Raw genomic sequence first — 23,649 nt, forward strand, 5'->3', positions numbered from 1 at the left:
TGCTTCTGGGGTGCCCCAGAACCAGCGCGCCAGGTGGACAGCTTCAGACCATGTTGAAGCACCATCCAACCACCTCCACAGAGGCACTCAAGGACAGGCTCAGTGGGCACCACAGCCCCGCTGGAGTTAAGTCCTGTTCTGTGGGGCGGGCCCTGCATAGCTGAATTGTCACAGTCTATCCTTGCAGCCAATCGGCCTCAGGGTAAATCTCTCCCATTGAAATGCCAAGAGCAATTAAGGCTCAACTACAACAGGAGGGTGTACCCAGCCCCCATGGGGTGGGAGAGGGGTGGGTAGAGCACACCTAGAGTGCCCAGATAGGGTGAACAGGGAGGCTGTGCAAGTGGACCCTACAGGACACCTACTACACAAGGCGACTCTACCAAGCCTGGGAGACATAACAGCTGTACCTAATACATAGAAACAAACACAGGGAGGAGAATAAGAAACATGTCCCAAATGAAAGACTAGAACAAAACTCTAGAAAAAGAACTAAACTAAACGCAGACAAGCAATACTAATACAGAGTTCAAAACACTGGTTATAAGGATGTTCAATGACTTAAGGCAAAAGTAAACAAACTTAGAGAGAACTAAGACATGGAAACCATAAAAGAGAACCAGTCAGAAATGAAGGATACACTAACTGAAATGAAGAATAATTTACAGGGAATCAACAGTAGAGCAGATGAAGCTGAGAATAAAAACAGCAACTTGGAATATAAAAAAGCAAAAACACCCAATCAGAATAGCAAAGGGAAAAAAAGAATTTTAAAAAAAATGAGGATAGTGTAAAGGAGCCCTGGGACAACTTCACATTTGCCAACATTCGCATTATGGAGGTGCTAGAAGGAGAAGAGCAAGAACCTGAAAACCTATTTGGAAAAAATGGTTAACTTCCCTAACCTGGTGAAGGAAATAGACATACAAGTCCAGGAAGCACAGAGTCCTATACAAGATCAACCTAAAGAGGACCACACCAAGACACATCATAATTAAAATACAAAGGGTTAAAGACAGAGAGAGAATCTTAAAAGCAGCGAGAGAAAAGCAGTTAGTTACCTACAAGGGAGCTCCCATAGGACTGTTAGCTGATTTCACAACAAAAAGTTTGCAGGCCACAAGCGATTGGCAAGAAAGACTTAATGTTATGGAAGGCAAGGACTTACAACCAAGATTATTCTATACAGCAAAGCTATCAGAATGGAAGGACAAATAAAGTTTCCCAGACCAGAAAAACCTAAAGGAGTTAGTTCATCACCACCAAACCAGTATTACATGAAATGTTAAAGCATCTTCTTTTTAAAAAAATTTTTTTAATTTATTAATTTTAGAGGAAGGGAGGAGGAGGAGAGAAACATCGAAACATCAATTGTTTTCCACTTATTGATGCATTCATTGATTTTTGTATGTACTAGGGATTGAACCTACAACCTTGGCATATTGGAATGATGATCTAACCAATTGAGCTACCCAGCCAGGGCAAAGAGTCTTCTTTAAGAAGAAAACAAGCTCTGACTAGGTTGCTCAATTAGTTGGAGCATTGTCCCTTACACTGAAGGGTCATGGACCCGATTCCTGGTCAGGGCACATACCCCCATTTCGGGTTCCATCATTACTCTCTCACACCGATGTGTGTGTGTGTGTGTGTGTCTCTCTCTCTCTCATTTTTTCCCTCCCCTCTCCCTCTAAGATCAATAAAATAAACCAAAACAAACAAACAAAAACACATATCCTTTGGAGAGGATTTTTTTTTAAAGTTCTTTAAATCACACTCACATTACAAAAATGAAGTAAGACAAACTCATAGGCAATGATGCAAGCTCAAGTTAGTGAGAAGGAAACAAGAAGAAAAAAGAAATGCTACTTGCAAAGATATGGTGTCAAATTTAAGTAAAAAAGTAACTCAGTCACTTGTACATTTGGTGGGGGAAGTGGATTTGCTGGTAATCCCCCACAGTTCTAGTCTAGCCACCACCACCTTGTGTAATCCCCACAACTATGATCTAACCATCACCTTGTGGGGCCCTATCTTCATTTACTAATTTGAAGTTTTATATAAATGACTGCTATAAACCAAACTGCATCCTCCTCCAAATTCATACATTGCAGCCCTAACTAACCCCAATGCGATGGCATTTGGGTGGGGCCTTTGGAAGGTGACTGGGTTTAGCTGAGGTCATGAGGGTGGAGCCCTAATGGGATCAGTGTTCTTATAAGAAGAGACACCAGAGAACTCTCACTACTTCTGTCTCTCCCTCCACCAAGTGAGGACCCATCGAGAAGCTGGTATCTGGCAAGGCAGGAAGAGGGCTCTCACCAGAACCCAGCATGCAGGCACCCTGTCCTCCGACCTCTAGCCTCCAAAACTTCGAGAAATCAGCGTCTGTCGTTTATGCCCCTGGGGAATTTGTTGCTACCAAGACAATGACAATAGGTCCAAAGGGGTGACCTATCAAAAGTTAATGGATTTTAAAGCAGGAATTGACTGACAATCTTTAAACTCTTAATGATTGACAACAAATTCCTGACATCTCTATTTAGCTGGCAAAATGTCTTCCCTCACTCATCTGCTCGGACAGCAAACCTGTGTGTGGGGGTACAGTCACTGCTGGCCTCAAGTCCAGCACCAGAAACACCCACAGGAGAGAGCTGCAGAGCATCACTCAAGCTCTCCACCTGAACCCGGGCTCTGCTGCCCCCCGGAAGCAGCAGCCCAGCGCCCACCCGTGCTGGACGTAATAAAAGTGAGTGCAGGACAAGGAAGCTGACCTTGGCACCCAGACCAGCTGGTCTACCATTAGTGGCTCTTCGCCATCTGTACAGCTCCCAACCCAAAACTTCAGCCCACTCCCCAGTCATTTCCAAAGAGTACGACGACTAAGATTTCTTCTGTCTAGGTACCCTAAATTTTGTTGGAATTAAAATTTGCTTTTAAGTTTCCTCTGTTTAGAATAACTAAGTTAAAGGTCATTAAGGTTGACACTGAATAAAACACGTTTCTAATCTAAATGTCCCTTACAGTTTAAAGTTTCAAATTTCATAGATTTAAACCCCACTATTATTTCAGTAATTATTTTTGCACATTGTGCCCACTCAGTGCAAAGGCTTCTGGGAGATGACTGCAAAAGAACACACACGGTCCAGAACCCTCCAGAGTTGAGTCAACCCACTGCCAGAAATGGTGAAGACGGAAAGAGAACTTAAGGATGTTCCAACCTCTGTAGCATTGCTCTGAACACTGTAAACAAGAAACATCTTTGTTCTTATGTGATATTACAGCTCAGTATTTATTCACAGTAGGGAGAAAGGGGAATGGTGTGTGGAGGGAAGAATCTGGAAAGGAAGAAAATGAAAGAAAACACTAAGTCACAAACAAGACAAATGGGTAGTTAAGAAGGCTCACAAGTAATCTTAGAATGAGTGCATGGACCACAGGTGGTCTTTCTGTAACCACAAGGTCTCCAGGCACCCTGCTGCTTGCTACTTAAGTGACCACCCAAGGAGGGAATGGTAGGAGATGGTGTGAATTCCTAGCAGGGGCCTGGGTGGAGGACAGGAGCTGTGAAACTTTGGTGTATAGGAGAAATACAAAGACAAGGTTTGGATCAGGTGGCCTGAGGAGAGAGGGCAGCATGTGAAGAGGCCGTGGACCAAACTGTGGAGCGTTCTAGCAGTTAATGCAATAGGACATGAGCTTAGAAGGAAGGAGAGAAGGAAAAGTAGAAGAAAAGAGACAGAGTTTTACTTTGTATCTGTGTCCCAGCTGCCTTAGGGAAGGACACATTTCAAAATAGGTGAGGGCCCTGTTAAATGCTGCTGAGAAGTCAAAATAATAGAACTGAAAAAATACTTTGGACTTAGCATCATGGAGGTCCTAGTGCTCCGACATTTTCAACTACCAGCAGGCACTAAGGTCTACATATAAAGGGCTCAGATGGGTGAGAACAGAATGTCGATCACTTCCCACCCGGTGACTTCCCAGTCAGTTCCAGACCCTCAGGATCAGGGTCTCCAGAGCAGGGTGCAGGTGAAAAAACCCACCAGAACACGAGGACTAGCAGCACTTTTATCCCTTTATTATCTCACCTCTTTTTTATGTCTGTCTTGATTATTTTAATAACTAGTACACAACTTAGTAATTAGAAAAACCAGTGTATTTATGTGTACAGATACATACATACATGCAACACGGTGTTGTGTGTACATGCACACTTGTGCACACACATCCCTTATATACAAACTTGGGAGAGTATGCTCAAAAGTTGTTTCCTCCCTGGAGTGTGGAGGTAACTGCTCCAGACTCCCCACTTCTGAGCCTCAAAGAGAGGACAGGATAACATCAGTGCTCTTGACCTCAAGCTCTTTTGAATTTATACATTTTAGAAAGTGGGGTCATTCTAACTCAAATCTTGTAATTGAGGGAGACACCTTTCTACCTGGTACCTTACATAAGTAAAAACACTCCTACCTGCCCCGGGAAGAGTGGCCACTGAAACAACTGGGCAGTGATGACACGACGCAGCAGTAAAATCCAGGAGGCCTCCACCAGAATATCATGCACAAATGTTACCTCAAACTGCCATCTCTTAGTACCCCAAAATGCTCTCAGGTCGCCCAAAAGACACCAAACATGCACTACCTCAGTAGGAACTGGAAACAGCCACCGTCCTCTCAGGCTTACTGAGGTGGCTCCCATACACCAAGAGCCCATCCTCTCAGACAGACAGACAACCAGGGTCCTTCAGATACTGCCCCACCAGAGTGGCCAAGGTCGGCTAACATGGTTACACCTCACACAGATGCAGAATGGATTTCATTACTTACTTGAAATTCATTTTCATTCTGAGCTTGTTCGGATCCCTCCTTATTACAGGACCTCTATGAATGAGAAAAAGTAAACACTTCCGGTGAGATGGGGAACAATCAGCAGACGCTAACTTTGCAACCACCAGAACAGCCAGGGGTAACAAAACATCACCGATTTTTAAAGAGTGTTTCTCAGTCCACTGATGTCTAAACTGCACCACCAGTGTCCAGCACTAGTACCAACACCTGAAGAAGCGCTTCGTTTCTTTACAGGAAAGGGATGTGCTGTTGAGACCAAGCAGCTGTGATTCTCAATCACTCTGGTGTACCACTTCACAATTTCATTGCTGGAGGAAAGGCAACAGAGGGCGCTCTTCCAACGAGGCCTTCCATAGACACATGGCCAAGCTGAGTCTGCCCTACTTAGCCAGGTGGCTCTTTACCTGGAGAAAGGCCTTCTTTCAACAAGAACAGGGAAGGCACACATGCCTGTGGCAAGCGTGGTCAGCACAGAACTCACAGAGAAGAAAGCCCTGTGCAGGCAGGTGACCTGGCACAGAAACTGTGCAGATGAGCCTGCCAACTTGGTACTTTCAGACTAACTCTGCTTGTTCCTCTCAATATAAATTTGTCCTCCACCAAAAAGAGGTTTGTGCAAATTTAATCAAGTCTCTAAACTTATTTCACATATTAACATATGAAGGGATATTTTCACATCACTTTCCGCAATGAAATTGCAAATGACTGGTAACCAGGATTCTAGCAATAACAACAACTACATCATGAACCACCATCTTCCACTCTGCCTACATTCTTTCTTCATGGCCCGGACCATTTCTTCTCAAAGTAACCCCCACCCCAAGTGCTTTAAAACCTTCCTATATCTTCTAGCCAGGGCCTGGGGAAGCAAGTCATAAACTTAAGTGTCACGTCAAAAGTCTATACTCAAATACTGCCTCTAAAAATATGTTGTTAAAATTAAACTAAAGACACAGAAGGAAGCCCATAAAGGAAGCTCTTTAAAAATGTTAAGGTAAAAGATTCTTGAACCACCCCATGAAAAACATACCTTTCCATTCCACAGCTTTATCAAAAATACCTGTACCAAGGGTAGAAAGTGTGGACAGGAAAAAAATGCCACGTTAAGCAATACCAGCTACTCTAGCACCATTCAAAAAACCTAGTGATTTAAAGCAACAATCCCATCCATCATACACAAGTAACATTCCACAGACGTTTTAACATGTTTTGTATAAACAGTGTATGTTCTAGCTTACTGAATATAAAACTAAACAAAATAAATATTCATGTGCATGAAGCTATCTGCAAAGACCTGCACTTACATATACTCAATAGTGTATTTACCATACAGTTAAGCACATTTTGTACAAAGTACAGAAAATACAAATGGGATATAAAACATTTTGTGTAATTTGCATCTCTCGGATGAAAAGGTGGTACAGGTTAAATCCCGTTACAATGAGAGCTACAAAAATGAAAGTATTTCAGAAATACTTTTAGACCTCTGCTGATGGCTAGGTGTAGGATGTGATAAATCTTAGGAGGGAGTAATTAGGTATCATGAAAGCTTTAATCTAAAATACTCTCATGATTACACTGTTACTTAGACTTGGTCTCCTCTCCCCATGGCCTACAAGGTACTTATGAATATGGATACCATCTTTGATTTATGTCTTTCCCAAAAGCACCAAGTAAATCCTGGTGCTTGAACACTTTTAGGATGGCATGAATAAATGAACATTCTGGCACCATGAAGTTCAAGGTGGCTAGCTCAAGGTGCAACCCAGGGTGATGAGCCGATAGTTATGGCAAACTCACATCCATGATTCCAGCAGTGGGAACACTGGCTACAGTGTTAATTGAAACACTGAATGGGGCGGAAATGTCCCCAAAACATTATATCCTTTGCTTTTTCTCCCCAAGGAAAGTTAAGCATAAAGGAAGTTCTATTATCTGATATATCTGATACTTTGTAGGGAAAACTTGAAGACAAATAAGGAACTTAGATATCTTACTGAAATTTGTTGTAACTGGATTTGACCTGTACAGAGTTCTAAATGACTATGGTTATTCCTAGGTTATTATTACTCAAACTGTATCTCCTTAGATACAGTTAATGGGTTATTAAGTCAACAGAAGTCCCTTTTCCTTGTCTAATGGTGCTCTCAAAAGCAAGCGACTTCATCCAAAGTTAGACTCGGTTTAGTTCCCAAGGCCATGACTTTTGAACACATTAGCAACCATTAAGTGAAAATAACTCCCCCACCCTGCCCACCCCAGTCCACGCCCAAACGCATGCATTACTTCTGCCATAAGAACACCATCATGAAGGTAAGATGGACTTCTGCCACAGTCAACCTTCGGTTCTGTTTCCTCAGTACAGAATGCTCAGGTTCCCTCAAACCTGGGAATGATCCAGGAAACCTCAAAAGAAGAAGATATTCATGAAAAGGTGAAAGAAGAGGCCTCCTCCTGAGGTAAGCCAAGAAGAGAGACTCACACTGCCAAAAGGTCAGAGACGTTTCTGTCCTGGAAGACAGTAAGTAAAATATATCTTGGAATCTGTGGGTTTTTACTTCAGAGGAACAAGTTTATCTGAAGAAGATATAAAATATATTGTAAAAAATTTAACATGACTTCAATTATTTTGCCAACTAACTTGCACATTCATAAAAATTAGCTTTCATAAGCTATAAAATAAAGCTGAGAATTTATATTTATTAGAAATTTGAACAGATTGGTTATTTAATATCAAATAATTACTAAGATTTTTAAATGTGAACATTATTCTGATCATCTTTTTAAAAATCACCTTAGATACAGACTGAAACATTCATGGAAGAAATAGTATGGTGTCTGGGATTTCCTTCAGAATAACCATGGAGAATGAATGTGGGGAAAGAGGAAAGAAGACTGGTCAGAGGGAAAGATGTATGTTGGGCACTTGGGTTTCATTATACTCTTCTGGGCTACTTTTGTTACATCTGAAATTTTCCATAATAAAAAGTTTATAAAAGAGACAATGAAATGTTAAGACTTAAGAAGTCATAATGCATCAAATAAACACCTAATTCTATGAATATACTAAAAAACCACTGAATTGTACACTTTAAATGGGATAAAGATGTTACTATAAAAAAAGAAGACACCCAGCGATAATTAAAAATATACTGCCACTGGTTTCCTTCCATCTTCCTCATTCTTTTCTTCCTATTTTGATTTTCAGAGAATGTAAAAGTATTCATTATAATCCATGTATTCATTAGACTGTGATGTAGGAAATAAAAGACTAAAGTGGTAGCAATAATAATAAAGAAGTATGGTTTACATTTTGCTTTAATCTTACAGAAGATTTTAAAAGCTGAAAGAGACTGTGATTGGCCAAGAATGTTTAAATTTAAAACCCAAATTCCTAAAAATCTAAATTCTAAGATGAGAAAATAAAGGACTTTCACTTTTTTTGGAGGGGGGAGGATGTTTTGTTAAGCCTCACTCGAGGATATTTTTCCATTGATTTTTAGAAGAGAGTGGAAATGAGGGGCAGAGACAGAGAGAGACATCAATGTGAGAGAGAGACACATGGATTGATTGCCTCCCGCATATGCCCCAATCAGGGCCAGGGATCAAACCTGCCACTAAGGTATGTGCCTTTGAGAGTAAATTGAACCCGGGACCCTTCAATCCACAGGCCGACACTCTATCAACTGAGCCAAACCAGCTAGGGCAGGACTCCCATTTTTTACTTTATATACTTCCATACCTCAAAAAGTATTTAAAAGTATATGTTACTTTTATAATAAATATATTTGGTTCAAGGTTTCCAATGTTGCTTTTTCTGACAAAATCACATTTAAAAGGCTTTTGAATTTTAAAGACCACCATGAAAAAAGTAAATGTTCATATTACAGGTTATTAGTTTTCAAAATGTTCTATTTAGTGATTTGCAGAGATAAAAATCCATTAGTAATAAAAACATCTTTAGGAGCTGGGATAAGAAAATACCACTTGATTGAATTGTCATATATAATTTTAGGATTCAAAAATGTCCTACTTTGTTACCTAATGTTTCACAATCCAATCATTTTATTTCTTTAAATTTGTTTAAGCCATTGGGCAAGATTAGCTCTTATCAGGGGCCAGTTCTTAATAAAAGGTTCCTCTAATGATGAGGGAATCAGCTTTATGACTAGACTACTTTAATACAACCACAACATTCGTGAGACTAAACCAAGCAGCACTTGGTTTTCCCCAGAGTCTGTGTATGTGTGTCTATAAATAAATTAATCCCAGGGGCATGAAGTGGCATACAGCTATCCAAATGTCATTTGTACTACCTGAAACATTTATCTTCAAAATATCTTTAAAGATCCAATACTGCTGAGCGGCTGGCGGGGCAGGCTGGGAGAAGTGATGAGTCAGCTACAAAGAAGGACATGTCATCAATAGTGTAATAAACCCAAAATGCTACCTAAGAAATCAAATCATCATCAATTATAGATAATGTCATAAGGAGGTAGCCACTATGTTAAATACAATGGTGGCTACAGAGATTTTTTTAGATACAAATAAGAGTGTTTTATAGAAACATGGAGGACATTCTCTTCTTCCCAATAAGCTCTTCCCCATCAAAAAATAACTAAATGGACTGTCTCTTTCAAAGGCTATCGCAATATGATGAAGTAGTTGGTTGTGGCCTTTAAAAATGCTTTGGACCCCTAGCCGGTTTGGCTCAGTGGATAGAGCATCGGCCTGCGGACTAAAAAGTCCCAGGTTCGATTTTGGGTCAAGGGCACATGCCCAGGTTGTGGGTTCAATTCCCAGTAGGGGGCTTGCAGGAGGCAGTCGATCAATGATTCTCTCTCATCATTGATGTTTCTCTCTCTCTCTCTCTCTCTCCCCCTCTCCCTGCCTTTCTGAAATCAATAAAAATACATTTTTTAAAAAGTGCTTTGGAATCCAGAAATGAGTGAAAAAAGAATAATCCAAATGTTAGCTAGACTCAACCTCTAGGGCATCTAAGATGTGGTCCAGGAAAATCCTCCCTTCTCTCCATTGACCTGGGATTATACTTGTGAGCTGAGTCCTAACCCATGCCCAGACTCTCATATTCACCCTGAGAATAACAGCTGTTCGTCCTCTTCTGAATGCTCAGTAACACTGAACCTGGAATGACATGGGCTTCTTTACTGTGCAGTCTGCAGCGCTGAAGACTTCTAAGATTCACCCTGGTTTCTGACCACACTCAATTCTCCAGGAGAGAAAAGATTCTCAGCACAGGGAGGGCACCTGTCACCATGCCTGTTAATGATGGGACTAGATTCCTCTCTGCTGAGCTCGGGTGGGAAAAGCTTGAGAATTGCGACTCCACAGAAGTTACAGCAGTCATGCGGCTCTTTCCATTAAAATTCTGCCGCACGCTTTCTTCTGAATGTTACCATGGACCCTAACCTTCCTTCTCCAGGATTTCTAGGAGTTTTTCAGTGTAATAATATTTTCGATGTAAATTATTGCTTTTATGGTTTCTTACAGCATTTCCTGAAAATATTTTACAGAACATATTTAAATGTTAGATGACAATGCAATGATTTCAAATAGAGCCTATGTAATTATTTAATGAGCATATATGAATTATGAGAATTTAGACCAGTGATTCTCAACCTTTCTAATGCCGTGACCCTTTAATACAGTTCCTCATGTTGTGGTGACCCCCAACCATAAAATTATTTTCGCTGCTACTTCATAACTGTAATTTTGCTACTGTTATGAATCGTAATGTAAATATCTGTGTTTTCCAATGGTCTTAGGCGACCCTGCTAGCGGTTCTCAGGTCACAACCCACAGGTTGAGAACCGCTGCTGTAGAGCCTAAGACCATCGGAAAACACAGATACTTACATTACCATTCATTAACAGTAGCAAAATTACAGTTATGAAGTAGCAACGAAAATAATTTTATGGTTGGGGGTCACCACAACATGAGGAACTGTTATTTTATGGTTGGGGGTCACCACAACATGAGGAACTGCGGCATTAGAAAGGTTGAGAACCACTGCTCTAGAGTATCTCCAATTATCCCCAGAAACATTCTCTTGAATTTTGTAAAACTGGGTGACGTGATGAACATCAACCGACTAGAACTTCTACAGACAAAGCCAATGAAGACAGGTGAGTAGCTCTTGGTAAAGAAGGCTTCTTTCAGGACCTTCCCAAAATGTATGCCTGACCCGAGGTCATCAGCTGCCCCAGGACTCCTGCGGCTGGAGGTGAAAGTACCTTCGGCATAAACAGCCCAAGGGTTGACTTGGAAGCAACCTGTTTCCAGGGGGAGAGAGTGCCCTGGCTCCTCAGGCCTGTGGACGCTTCCACACGGGATCAGCATTGCTGAGCGTGAGAAAGCTACCAGGGACCCACAAACACATGGAAAAGGATACTAACTGATCAGACAAGGAAGAAAGTTTGTTTCCAACTCTGACCAAAACCTCAATACAATGCTGAAAGTGATATGAAGGAAGTAGGTCAACACTTCAATTGATTTCTCAGGCTGAGGCCCATAAATTTCTAAAATAACTAAATGTCATTTTCTACTGAGGAAACAGAAGAAGGGAATATGATTTATGTTGGACAAAAACAAAGCAAAACCCCTCAAAAAACAAAAAGTGGAATATTCAATATATAATATTCTGACATCTTAATCACTGAACCTCTTTAAACACAGCACAAACTGTAGCTGGTGCTACTTAACAAAAGCATTACAACTTTCTTTTTAAAAAGCATTTCTTGAAACCAAGAACTAAAAGAAGGAAATTAAAGCTGTAGAGAATGCTCCGACTTCAGAGGACTCATACTATACCGTGAATCGTGTCTGTCACCTGGAAACCAGAGTGCTCCAGGCACGATCGCATGGACAAGCCTGCAGCAGAGAACACATGCACATACAGCTAAAGTGGTACATTACCCCCAATGCCCTCATGCCACCCAACACAAAGACATTCCTTCCCAAGAGGGGTGGGCTGCGGTCACATCATCGTTCCAGGGGCCAGAAATCTGTATTGGTTTCATGCTATAAATCTCAAACATAATTTAAGACCAGCAAGACAAAGACACTTTGTATATGTCAAAATTAGACACAGTTGTACGTGGTTTATTTAGTTATCAAAAGAAGGCACCAAAGCAGGTATGGAAGGACTACAGATCGTAATTTGGTGACTATCTGTGTCGAGTGCTAGCTAAAAGAAATACTGGGTGGACCAAATGGGAATACAAAAGTAGAAAAAAGTTTGATTTCTGAGAGGGAAGTTTGACTACCTTAGAGACAGATATAATTACAGCATACTCAAAGTACAGTGGAATTTTTTATTTTAATGCAGAATAAATAACACAACTTAAACTCATGATAACCCTAATTCAGAGTATTCAGTTACCAGGGCCATGGCTTTCAGTCACCTGGGCCAAAGTGGGGCTCTTTGTGAAGGGGCCTCAATCATACTGTCTGCAGAGTAAAGGTGACCTTAGTTCCAAAGAGAAATGTCCATTTCTCAGGAGCCAATAGTTTACTATTAACTATCTATGGGCTGTTCTATATTTCATTGTGGGTTAACTTTTAATTAAACTGGGGTTAACGGGAAACCGGGAAGAGCACATTTTGTTTTCTGCATTCAAAAATTACCATGTACCAAATTTTAATCTTTTGAATCACTAACACATATCTGCGTTGTGCCTTGATACCTTTAATTATATTATGGTTAGTACTCAAACAAGCACTAATATTAGCCTTCTATTACTCAAAAAAAAAAACACAAAACATTTCCCAGACAACACTCGAGAGAGCTTTGATGTATATTATAAACATCCATGCCTGTGAGACCGTTCAAAACGGTGAGGCCAAATCTCTCCATTCATGCACAGAAGGGACTGGCCCAACACAGTCACTGTTCTGACAGAGGAAGGGACAAGGCAATCCTCTGAGACTTCCGCCAACTGGCACAGGTTACAGTGAATGGACGATACGTACTGACATTTGTGTCTTCCACAATTCATGATAAATAAGCAAACTGGTTATTTGTAATCAGCCAAAGTTGCTTCTTTGAAAAGGCTGCTACTGGATGCTGCAGAGCTCATGTTCCTTCCCAGTATCAGAAAGGAAAAAAATCAAGTTACATTTATAGCTAATTTTATCATGTCAAGCTCTTTTCTAGCAATGACATTTCTTACCACATGGCAAAGTTAAACTAGTATTTCTTCTCAAAACTCCTATTAAACCCAAAACAAAACAAAACAAAACAAAAAAACCCTATTAAACCATCCTACTTCAAGTTACGGGCAATTTTATAGTTGAATTCAGTTTTCATTGACTACACAGTGAATGTAAATAACCTCCTCCTCATTAAAATTAAAATTAGAGCTAGTCTGTGAAATAGACACCAAATTATATTGACATGTATTATTTTAAGATTACACCAATATTTTTCTATTTAATAATTCCCTACAAATAATACTTTGTACAGCTGTTTTTCAAAGCTGTGTTTCTTTTATTTATATTCTCGAATGGACCCATTCTATCCCTTGTCTAACAGAGGACTTTTAATGAACACAAATCCTAAATAAGACCTCCAAGACACAATTAGGAAGTCTGCTTATGGCTCATCTTATATAAAAATAAGGGACAAAAACTGGGCCTTAGACCAATTAGAAGGTTTTACCTTGGCTTTCTGCTACTTAACCTTTAGTGAACTGCACCAAACAGCAGCCATTTCCCTGCCACTATGGAAATAAAGGAAGTTAGACACCTCACAACAACAAAGTAAGGAAAAACAAAAAAGTTGAGAAATATCTCATTATTTCAAACCAAGTCATTTGTAAATGACTGTAAATGTAAATCAAAGATTTCTACTTATTTAATATTTTGTCACAGAGATTAAAAATGTCAAAAGCTTAAAACAAAGAGAAAGGGGGGAAAGGGACACACTAAACTAGTCTATCATATAATTAAGCAAAACAGCAAAGTATTATGAGAAAATACATATTACGTACACTCATCAATTAAGATTTTTAAAGAAAGGAGCTTATTTTAATCCACCTGAAAAGGATGCTACAACTGCATTTATATAGCTGATTTAGGTTATACCAATTATATTTCCATAAATGCACAATCATGTGTAGAGATGTGTGTGCTTCCATCTAACGTAAAGTAAAAAAGGCAAGTATGATATTTGCACTGTACTATATTAAACTCTGCCTTAAGCTATATCTCTTAATGCCAATCCTGACAAGTTACTGTCAATTCTGGCAATTTTGTCATTGTTTTGGGAAGAAAAGTGTCATTGTAGATTATAAATATCTCTCCTTCCCTTATAGGCCAGATTCAAAGAGTTGATAAGATATCAGAAAATTTTAAACTGAGTTAAAAAGATTTGGAAAAGAATTTAAGTTCATGGTAAAATCCCTGATAATGTTGTGAAAGTTCAGCTTTTAAAGCACATAACAACTGCTGCCTGGCTCGCCTCTTTCTGGCTCCTCAGTCTACCTCTATTCCTTCTCTCTTACCGTGGTCTTGTCTGGGAGTCCCTGCACTTCCCCTCCTAGTGTTGTCAAAAGTAGTCTTAATGTCTGAAAGTCTAACTGGCAACAAGTGCCCCTGATAAATCCTGAAGAACCTGGGGACCAAAAATATTTACATTTGAAGCTGTAGGTTTCATAGTTTACTAGGTTCAAACTTCAATTTCTAAAAAAAAAACAAAAAAAGGGTACTTAAACTAAGGACTCGATCAAGTAATTATGCTGAAAATAGATTTCCACCTATGAGGCAAAGAAAGTTTTTTTCCCCCCAAGAAAAATGAGTTTATTGTCTAGTAAGTCAATCATGAGACTGTCAACACTGGCTTATTACCCACCCTGTCAGCTACTAGTTTCCCTTTGTACCCAACATGCTCCAGGCATAGTTTCCAGCTGTCATCAGTAGATGCAGTTTCAGAAATGGAAACTAAACTTGTCTAATAAAAACATAATCAAGAAACTAAATGTAGAGTAACCCCCTACAAATTAGAACTGTACGTAAAATATATTCCATTCTATTAGTTTGGTAAGAGTTAATTCCATGTTAAGTGGCTTCAATTATTCTGCTCTTTATTTTCAGAGTTACCCAATAGCCTATTTTTCCCCTTAAAAACAAATAGGAACATAGAATTCTGTTAAAACAAATTCTATTTCCAAACATTTCTATTGTACTTAAGTACTTACTATAAGGTAATAACCCTAGGCTGCTAAAACATTTAAAAGGACAACATACTAACTATTGAGAGTGAATCTCTGTTAGGGAAAGCCACAGGCTGTGTTGTAGCTGGCTCTTACTAAGTGACCTCCCAGTAAGGCAGCACGTTCTAGAGCTGGGCTGTCTGATGCAGTAGCCACCAGCTACATGTGACTACTTCCATTTAAATTAATTAACATTAAATACAATTTAAAAGTTCATTTCTTGGTTGTACTTGCCACATTTTAAGCATTAAATCAGCCACATGCAGCTGGTGACCAGCATCCTGGATAGCACAGATCCAGAGCATCTGCCTCACCTCTGTCATCACATCTCTGCTCTAGGCAGAGCACAGGGCTTGCCGCCTGGCTTAGTCTAGCACCTAGAGGAGTGCGGAGTGCATACTTATTGATTTTAAATGTTCTTTCTATTGGTTTGAGAGAGAAACAGCACTCTGTTGTTCCACTTATTTACGAATTCATTGGTTATTTCTTGTATGTGCCCTGACCAGGGATCAAACCCACACCTTGTTGTTTTTGGATGATGCTCCAACCAACTGAGCTAGCCTGCCAGGGTCTGGGAGTACACATTTAAAACACTCCTGTTTAAATTATAAATAGAAATGAAAGCCTCATAAATCAGACTTAAACAATAGTCTTTTATCACATGAATTCCAATAACTGGTTATTAGAGTATTGCTTAAATGAAAGCACACAAAAACAAACAGAAATGGGGCTTTTTACGGAATGGAAAAGTCATCAAAGGAAGTGGCTAAAGACTGACTTTATTAAAAGGGCCAAAAGGACATCAATTGGGTATTTCAAAACCTGTGATTTGAAACTGCAACTTGATTAAATAAAAAAAAAAACAAACTGCATGGCAAACAGAAGAATCTTTTCTGCTTGTGCATTGTCAAGGTCAAGGTCAGCTGCAATTCAGCTGTACATACCTAACTGTAAATGGCCTCAGATTTCCTCAGCAAAGTGCACACAATCTCACAGCAGACTAACTTGTTTCCAACCCTTTCAGATCCTAACCACTTTCACAGCTTGTCAGGGTCAAGGAAAAATTATCCAGTGAAAAGATTCAGTCAAATTATGACAATAATTCATTTTTAATGAATTAACATATAAAGTGCCAATCTTAATTATTAATATTTCCAAACATAATCAAATTATCATAGACATGGACATGACCTGCTTTTTAGATTGAGCTGAAACTAGTGTTTTAAAAATTAAGTCAGAAAACTATTCTCCATTTCAAGATAAAAAATAGGCCCTTCCAAAGAGGATTTAAATGAGTATCAAAATTCTACCATAGAAACATATCCATCCAATATGAGGGTATGTGGTCAGTAAAATGGTAAACTCACGGTATTAAAAATAGTTTTAAAAATCCAGTCATTTGGGATATCCTATAATAGATTAAGACAATTCAACAAATAAGGTACTTTAATTAAAATTAGAATAAATTATTTAAGTAATATAAAAATTAGGAAAGATTGTAAATCTAACAAATTTGAAGTTTTAAAGAAATCTCCAAGGAGGCAGTTAATAAATTCCACTTCCCGGAGGGCTACCCACTGGGACCACCCTGTAAAACCTGTGATCATGCTATAAAAACACCTGCTCCACATCAGAAGGTCACAACCTAAATCTGAGCTGAAAACCCGAGCATCATCAGGCACTCTTTAAGACTTAACCAACATTATACTTTCTGTGGATATAAAGCTAGGAATGTTTGCACTAGTTTCCTAATAAATAATAAGTAAAAACAGGAATTCACTTAGAATAGAAACAAAAACCAAGTTGTACAGCCCAATTAAAATAAAAGTAATATATTTAAATAGCTTTAGTAACACCACTAAAACATTTAAAATCTCTTCCCACGTAGTTTAGGAAAGAGGATTAAAACTGTTAACAGGTCCCTCCCATCCCTAAGCAGCCCAGAAACTCACCATCTTTAAAATCGCACCATACAGCCGTAGCAGCACTTTCCGAGGCTCGTCACCAACGGTGGCCACAGTGTCGGGTAAGGAGCACAGGAACAGCATGTTACTGAGGCCACCTCTGTGAGAAATAAGAGGATGGTAAATACCTGTATTCTGAAGTCAACTAAGTCACTCTCCTTGGATAACTACAATGGATGAAAAGTGAGGACCCCACAAGCACTGTTCTCATTAAGTCTTCATTCGTTCTCTCAAGATACTTGCAACATAAATTATTAACTCCACACATTTTCAGATCAATTCCATGAGTCACATTAAAAACTAGAGGCCCGGTGCACAAATTCGTGCACCACTGGGGTCCCTTGGCTTGGCCTGCAGGATCAGGCCAAAATCGGCTCTCCGACAACCCCTAAGGGGTTCCAGATTGCGACAGGGCCAAGGGACCCCACAGGTGCATGATGGGGACCGGGGAGGGACAAGGGAGGTTGGCCAGCTGGGGAGGGACCATGGGAGGGCTCCACGGCATGATCTCACTCAGTCCCAATCAGCTGGACCCCAGCAGCAAGCTAACCTACCAGTTGGAGCATCTGCCCCCTGGTGGTCAGTGCATGTCATAGTGTGCGGTTAAGCAGCCTTAATATATCATTAGCATATTATACTTTGATTGGTTGAATGGACAACCAGACGACCAGACACATAGCATATTAGGCTTCTATTATATAGGATAGGCAAACCCTTCCCAGCCAATGTGGCTCACTGGCTGAGTGTCTACCTATGAACCAGGAGGTCATGGTTCAATTCCCAGTCAGAGCACATGGCCGGGCTATGGGCTAAATTCCCAGTACAGGGGGTGTGCAGGAGGCAGTCCATCGATGATTTTTCTCTCATCACTGATTTTTCTCTCTCCTCCCTCTCTGAAATAAAAAATACATATACTTAAAAAAACAAAAACAGGAAAATCCCCAATCTGTCCTTCTAGATTACTACTGGGGGATTTTTTTAAAAACGCCTGTGTGCCCTACACATGGCACTGGCCTCTGGAGAATGACAAGGACCAGGAGTACTCTCTCCAGCACTGGCAATGGGGAATCCCAAATGCAGTCCTTCAACCCCACATTCTTTTTTAAAAAATATATTTTATTGATTTTTTACAGAGAGGAATAGAGAGCTAGAAACATCGATGAGAGAGAAACATCGACCAGCTGCCTCCTGCACACCCCCTACCGGGGATGTGCCCGCAACCAATGTACATGCCCTTGACCGGAATCGAACCTGGGACCCTTCAGTCCGCAGACCGACGCTCTATCCACTGAGCCAAACCAGTTTTGGCAACCCCACATTCTTTTATGATTCCAAACTTCCATCACAGCAGATTCCACTTCCTCCAGAACTTTCCATTTGAAGTACAGTTCTAAGACCTACCTCTTCCATGCCCATGTCAGTAAAAATTTCTCAACCAATTTTGACTAACAAGCCTTTTCAAAAAACCTGCAACATTAAGTGATTATTGGAGCATTCAGAGGAAATGGAAGATCTCAATACCCTAATCCTTCCACCTTGACTAGTGAAGACAAGAAACAAGTTGCAGGGGTCATTCAACAGGAAGGAATAAGCCTTAAGGACAAATCACCTGCCTGGATTGGAAATGACTGGGTATAGAAGGCGGCTTGCTAATGCAGAGATTGGAGTTAAATTGCAGAATACAAAATACCATACAATCAGCAATTACAGACAAGAGGCACCACACCTCTATTAACTTTAGAGCCACTAAATCCTAACTAGTCAATAAGTCTTGAGGAATCTATACTAATAAGAGGATAATATGCTAATTAGGGCAGACGTCTTCTGGACATCCATCTGGACAAAGCCACAGCAGCTACGAGGCCCAGGGCTCATGGCAGCCATGAGCCCAGAGATTGTGAGGCCCAGGGCTCAGGCCTCACAGCCGCCATGGCCAGCAGTGGCAGCAGAAGCGGGATGATGGGGGTGGTGCCTTCCCCTGATCAACCCAATCACCTCCTGCAGAGGGAGACCAGACTGCGGCTTAGGCTAAGCCGTCAGCAGAACATCCCCTGAGGGCTCCCAGACTGTGAGAGGGGGCAAGTCGGGCTGAGAGACCCCTCCCTCCAGTGCACCAATTTTCATGCACCGGGCCTCTAGTCTCTATATATAAAAGCCTAAGTGACCGTTACAACCGAACAACCAGAACAACCAGTTGACCAGTTGCTATGATGTGCACTGACCACCAGGGGGCATACGCTCAAGACAGGAGCTGCCCCCTGGTGGTCAGTGCACTCCCACATCCCCTCCCTCTGGCCAGCCAACCTCCCACAATCCTTCCCCCGCCTCCCCTGGCTGGCTGGCCCCTGATAGGCCTCGATTGCTGGCCAGGCCGAGGGACCCCACCCGTGCACAAATTCGGACACCGGGCTCTAGTTATTACATAAGCACAGCACACTGCTGGAAGCTAGGGTAATACAAAACCGAAATAGGATCTGGTTCCTATCCTCAAGAAATGTCCACTCTGATGAAGAAAGCAGACATAAAACTATAAGACAGAGTTCAAAATCAGGGGGCAGTGTTTGCATCAGGGGACAGTGTTTGCAACTATGTGCTTCAGCACATCCTGAGTCTATACCTGCCTGTCAGATGCATAGATATTGGATGGCGTATATACCCAACTTTTGTACAAGAAGTTACCAGCAAATCGAACCACAGCTTTCTAGAATAACATCCCCAGTCAGGGAGACACCAGTCTCATTCCTTGTTCCATCCATGGACAATCCAGCCTAGTCAAGATATGATGCCAAAAGTAAGGCTAAAATACAAAGCGAATCTACATCACCACAAGCCCAATTATGTAGGGATTTGTAAGCTTACAATGACAAGCACTTTCAAGAAATACAAAGCAGCCCTAGCCGGTTTGGCTCAGTGGATAGAGCATAGGCCTGCAAACTGAAAGGGCCCTGGTTTGATTCCAGTCAAGGGCACATACCTAGATTGCGGGCTCAATCTCCAGTGGGGCGCATGCGGGAGGCAGCCAATCAATGATTCTCTCTCATCACTGATGTTTCTATCTCTCTCTCCCTCTCTCTCTTCCTCTCTAAAATAAATAAAAAATAAAAGAGCCCTAGCCGGTTTGGCTCAATGGATAGAGCACTGGCCAGAGGACTGAAGGGTCCCGGGTTCGATTCTGGTCAAGGGCACATGCCCGGGTTATGGGCTTGATCTCCAGTATGGGGCGTGCAGGAGGCAGCTGATCAATGATTCTCTCTCATCACTGATGTTTCTATCTCTCTCTCCCTCTCCCTTCCTCTCTGAAACCAATAAAAATATATTTTTAAAAAATAAATAAATAAAAGAAATGCAAAGCAAGAGAGAACACTTCAACTTGTGTAGGGAGGAAAGATAACGGGAAATTTTTTTGTCTGGAGGTTATTAATGTTGCTACATAAACGTCAGTCTAACAACTCTGACAGTTCTGCTCCCGTGGCAGATATTCACCTTCCTTTCCTTGCTAGAACCCAGCTTTATTCAGCCGGGAAGTGCCCTGTATCAAAAACTATACTTAGCAGATACTTTTACAGCTAGGTGGGCCCATGCTAACAAGTGCTGGCAAATGTAAAAGGCCTGTGACTTCTGGGAAATCAACATAAGACAAGTTCCCACTTTGCCCCTCTCTCTTCCCCACCCTCCACCACCCTGTCTGAAACAAGAAAATGATGGTGTGTCAATTGCTGAGCTATTGTCTCTGAGCTCCAAACCCATGTTTTCTGCTGTGATGCAGACTGGGGCTACTCCAGTTCCAGATCTCCGTGATCAGATGCTCCCCACTGGGTGTGGGCAGTGGGGCCCTGTGGCACTGGAGGGGCCTGGAAGGCAAGAGGAGGGAGGAGGTGTGTTGCTTCCTGTTCCTGTTGGCACTGCAGTAGCAACACGTCAGCCCAGCCATGGCAGCTGTTCCAGAACCAGCCCCAGAACACCTTCTCAGAGGTACCAGCTCAGAGGTCTGGGCTCTGGCTTCACAGGGACGCTTCTCAACGTGAGATACCAGCAATAGCCAAGCAGTGCCCTCTCCTCGGAGGCTGGATCCTAATTCTGTGGGGCCCCTCCTCAGAACTTCCAGATTCTGATAACTCCGACCTCTTCCCTTTGGTTCTCCAAGGCCCGGAGTGGGGCTGCTTCATGCAATTAGTTATTTTAATCACTTCTGCCTTTTTAGTGCCCTCCACACCTGTCCACCCTGTTCCCTATATTAAATTCTCTATGTCAAAGTACCTAGTATTATTCCAGTTTTTTGCAAGAGCCTGACGGGCACATATGGCTGGAGCTTTCGCAGCTTCTTAGATTATAAGAATAAGGGCCACATCCTAGGAATGGCAGAGCAGGTAGCTGGAAGGAGCCTGCATCCCCATCTAGCCTGTGGAGCTTCCAGACTGGCCCGGCCTGGTGACTCTGGAGCTCTAACACGGAGGAAAATACATTTCCATGTGGTTTAAGCTTCTGTTACTCTGGAGTTTTCTGTTATAAGTACTAACTGATAGAGCTTATCACCACATCCACTAACTTGAGTTCTTCCAATCTGGAAACTCCTCCTTCTCTGCTATCTAAAAACTACCTACCATTTAAGACCAAGTTCAAAGTCCAACCTCCACAAGAAGCTTTTGCCATCTTCCCTGCTAGCTCCTTGAAGGCCAGGGTAATGTCTACCTTCAATTCTTAAGGCCCAATGGCCTCCAAATTGTGGATGCTCAATAATGATTTTCCAAAAATGACAACAAACTAACAGCAGCACTCTTGTCCCACTAAGTCTCTCTTCTCCAAACTCCTCCCTGTTATGTTTAAAAACTGCCTTATAGTGCTCTCTAATAAAATCGGTAAATTAGTCTTAGCTCCCATCTTTCTGTAGAAGGCAACATGCTAAGAGAAAGACCACAGGCTTCAGAGCCAGGGAGCCTGGCATTCAAATCCCGCTTCTGCCACTTATTAGCTGTGCAATCTTGGGCACATCACTACTAGTAAACCTCTCTGACCCTCAAATTCACTCCTCTATAAAGAGTAGGACTTCATTAGTCATTATAAGGGCTCAGAGTAATGAAGTATTTGACAAGGATTAACTCGTTTCCTTCTCCCAACAATCCTACAGGTGGACACTGGTATTGCCCCATTTTATAGATAAGGAAATTGAGGCACACAGCAAGGAAGTGACTAAGCCAGGATTCAAATGCAGGTGTATGGCTCCAGGGTCCTTGCTTTTAACTCTGATGCCACAAGACACAAGAGACAAAGCTAAACATGGTAACAAGTGCAGTGGACACCAAGAGCCTTACATCAAGACTAGCCTGTACAAACCTGCACAAAACAAATGTCTTCATTTCCTACAGCTGCTGTAACATATGACTGAAAACTTAGGTCTGGGGCTAACTCAAGGTGTCAGCAGAGCTGCACATCAAAAGTATATCCCACATTTCAGGAAACACACACAAAACTAAAAACAGCTCTGATTGAGCTAATGAATTTCAAAGGATAGGGAGGGGCTATTAAGGGGAATGCGAAGTTAATGTTTAATGGGCACAGGGGTTCAGTTTGGAAGCACAGAAACATTCTTGAGAAGGATGGTGGTAACAGTGACACAACAATGTGAGTGTACTTAATGCCACTGACCTATATACTTAAAAATGGTTAAAATTGTAATCAACTTTATTATGTGTATATTTACCACAATTTTTAAAAAAGGAATGTATCAATGATATGCTATAACATGGATGATCCTTAAAAACACACAAAAAAATCACATGCATTCCATTCATAAGAAATGCCCAGAACTAGGAAGTCAATAAAGACAGAGGTCAGATTGGTGAGTGCGTAGGGCTAGGGAGGCAGGAGGCTAAAGGGGACAGAGTTTCTCTTTGAGATGATGAAAATGTTCTAAAACTGATTGTGGTGATGGCTGCATATATCTGTGGGTATTCTAAAAACCACTAAATTGCACGTTTTAAATGGGTGAATTGTGGTATGTGAATTATATTTCAATAGTTTTTTAAAAATAAGAAAATTGACTGTTTCCTATGTAATGAGTTTTAAGCTACTAAAAAATCTGAATGTGCTTCCACAGAAACATTGGTCCAGATGTAAATAAAAGTCAAATTTAAGATTTTTTTTTTCCCAGTAGCTTAAGAGAAAGCAATCACGAGTACCTGGGAGCCTTCACAAGAGTTAAGGATCTATTTTCCCCAAGGCCAGTTAGTTGTCTACCCCAGTTAAGGAGGAACAGAAAGATAAGGGAACTCAAGGTTCTAGTATCCCCATCCCCCACCCAGCAAGCAAGTGGAAAAGCAGATGGAAGGTGCAGCGACAGAGGATACAAGGACCCTTAACCTTTCTTTTCAACTGGGGGGCAGAGCCTCATGTGCATAGCTATCAGAATTGCCCTGCAGCTCCAGTCACAGCCAACAAGGGCTTCTGGCTCCCAAGCAACAGGACAAGCATTAGTTAAAAGTCCTAGTTCTCCTTCCTGTCACATCCTCTTGAGAGCTCAGTCAACAAGGAGAGCAAACAGATGAACTACTGTTCTAAGTTGTGTAACTCCATTCAAAGTTTATCCCCGTACTCCTAAAGGAAGGAAGG

The 23,649-nt window shown here is 41.3% G+C and overlaps 1 protein-coding gene across 3 annotated transcripts in view; it reads right to left on the reverse strand.

Moving 5' to 3' along the window:
- CHKA (choline kinase alpha) overlaps positions 1-23,649 on the reverse strand; it is a 44,453-nt gene that overhangs the window by 14,617 nt on the left and 6,187 nt on the right. The window contains exons 2-4 of one of the 3 annotated variants that reach the window (XM_079788539.1): positions 17,032-17,143; positions 5,878-5,907; positions 4,827-4,880 (exon numbers count right to left, since the gene is read on the reverse strand). In XM_079788539.1, coding sequence (XP_079644665.1) covers positions 4,827-4,880; positions 5,878-5,907; positions 17,032-17,143 — 196 coding nt within the window. The remainder of the gene's footprint in view (positions 1-4,826; positions 4,881-5,877; positions 5,908-17,031; positions 17,144-23,649) is intronic. The other 2 variants (XM_079788537.1, XM_079788538.1) reach the window with 2 other exon arrangements.

The sequence above is a fragment of the Cnephaeus nilssonii genome, assembly GCF_951640355.1.
Source record: "Cnephaeus nilssonii genome assembly, chromosome: 13".
Lineage (NCBI taxonomy): Eukaryota > Metazoa > Chordata > Mammalia > Chiroptera > Vespertilionidae > Cnephaeus > Cnephaeus nilssonii.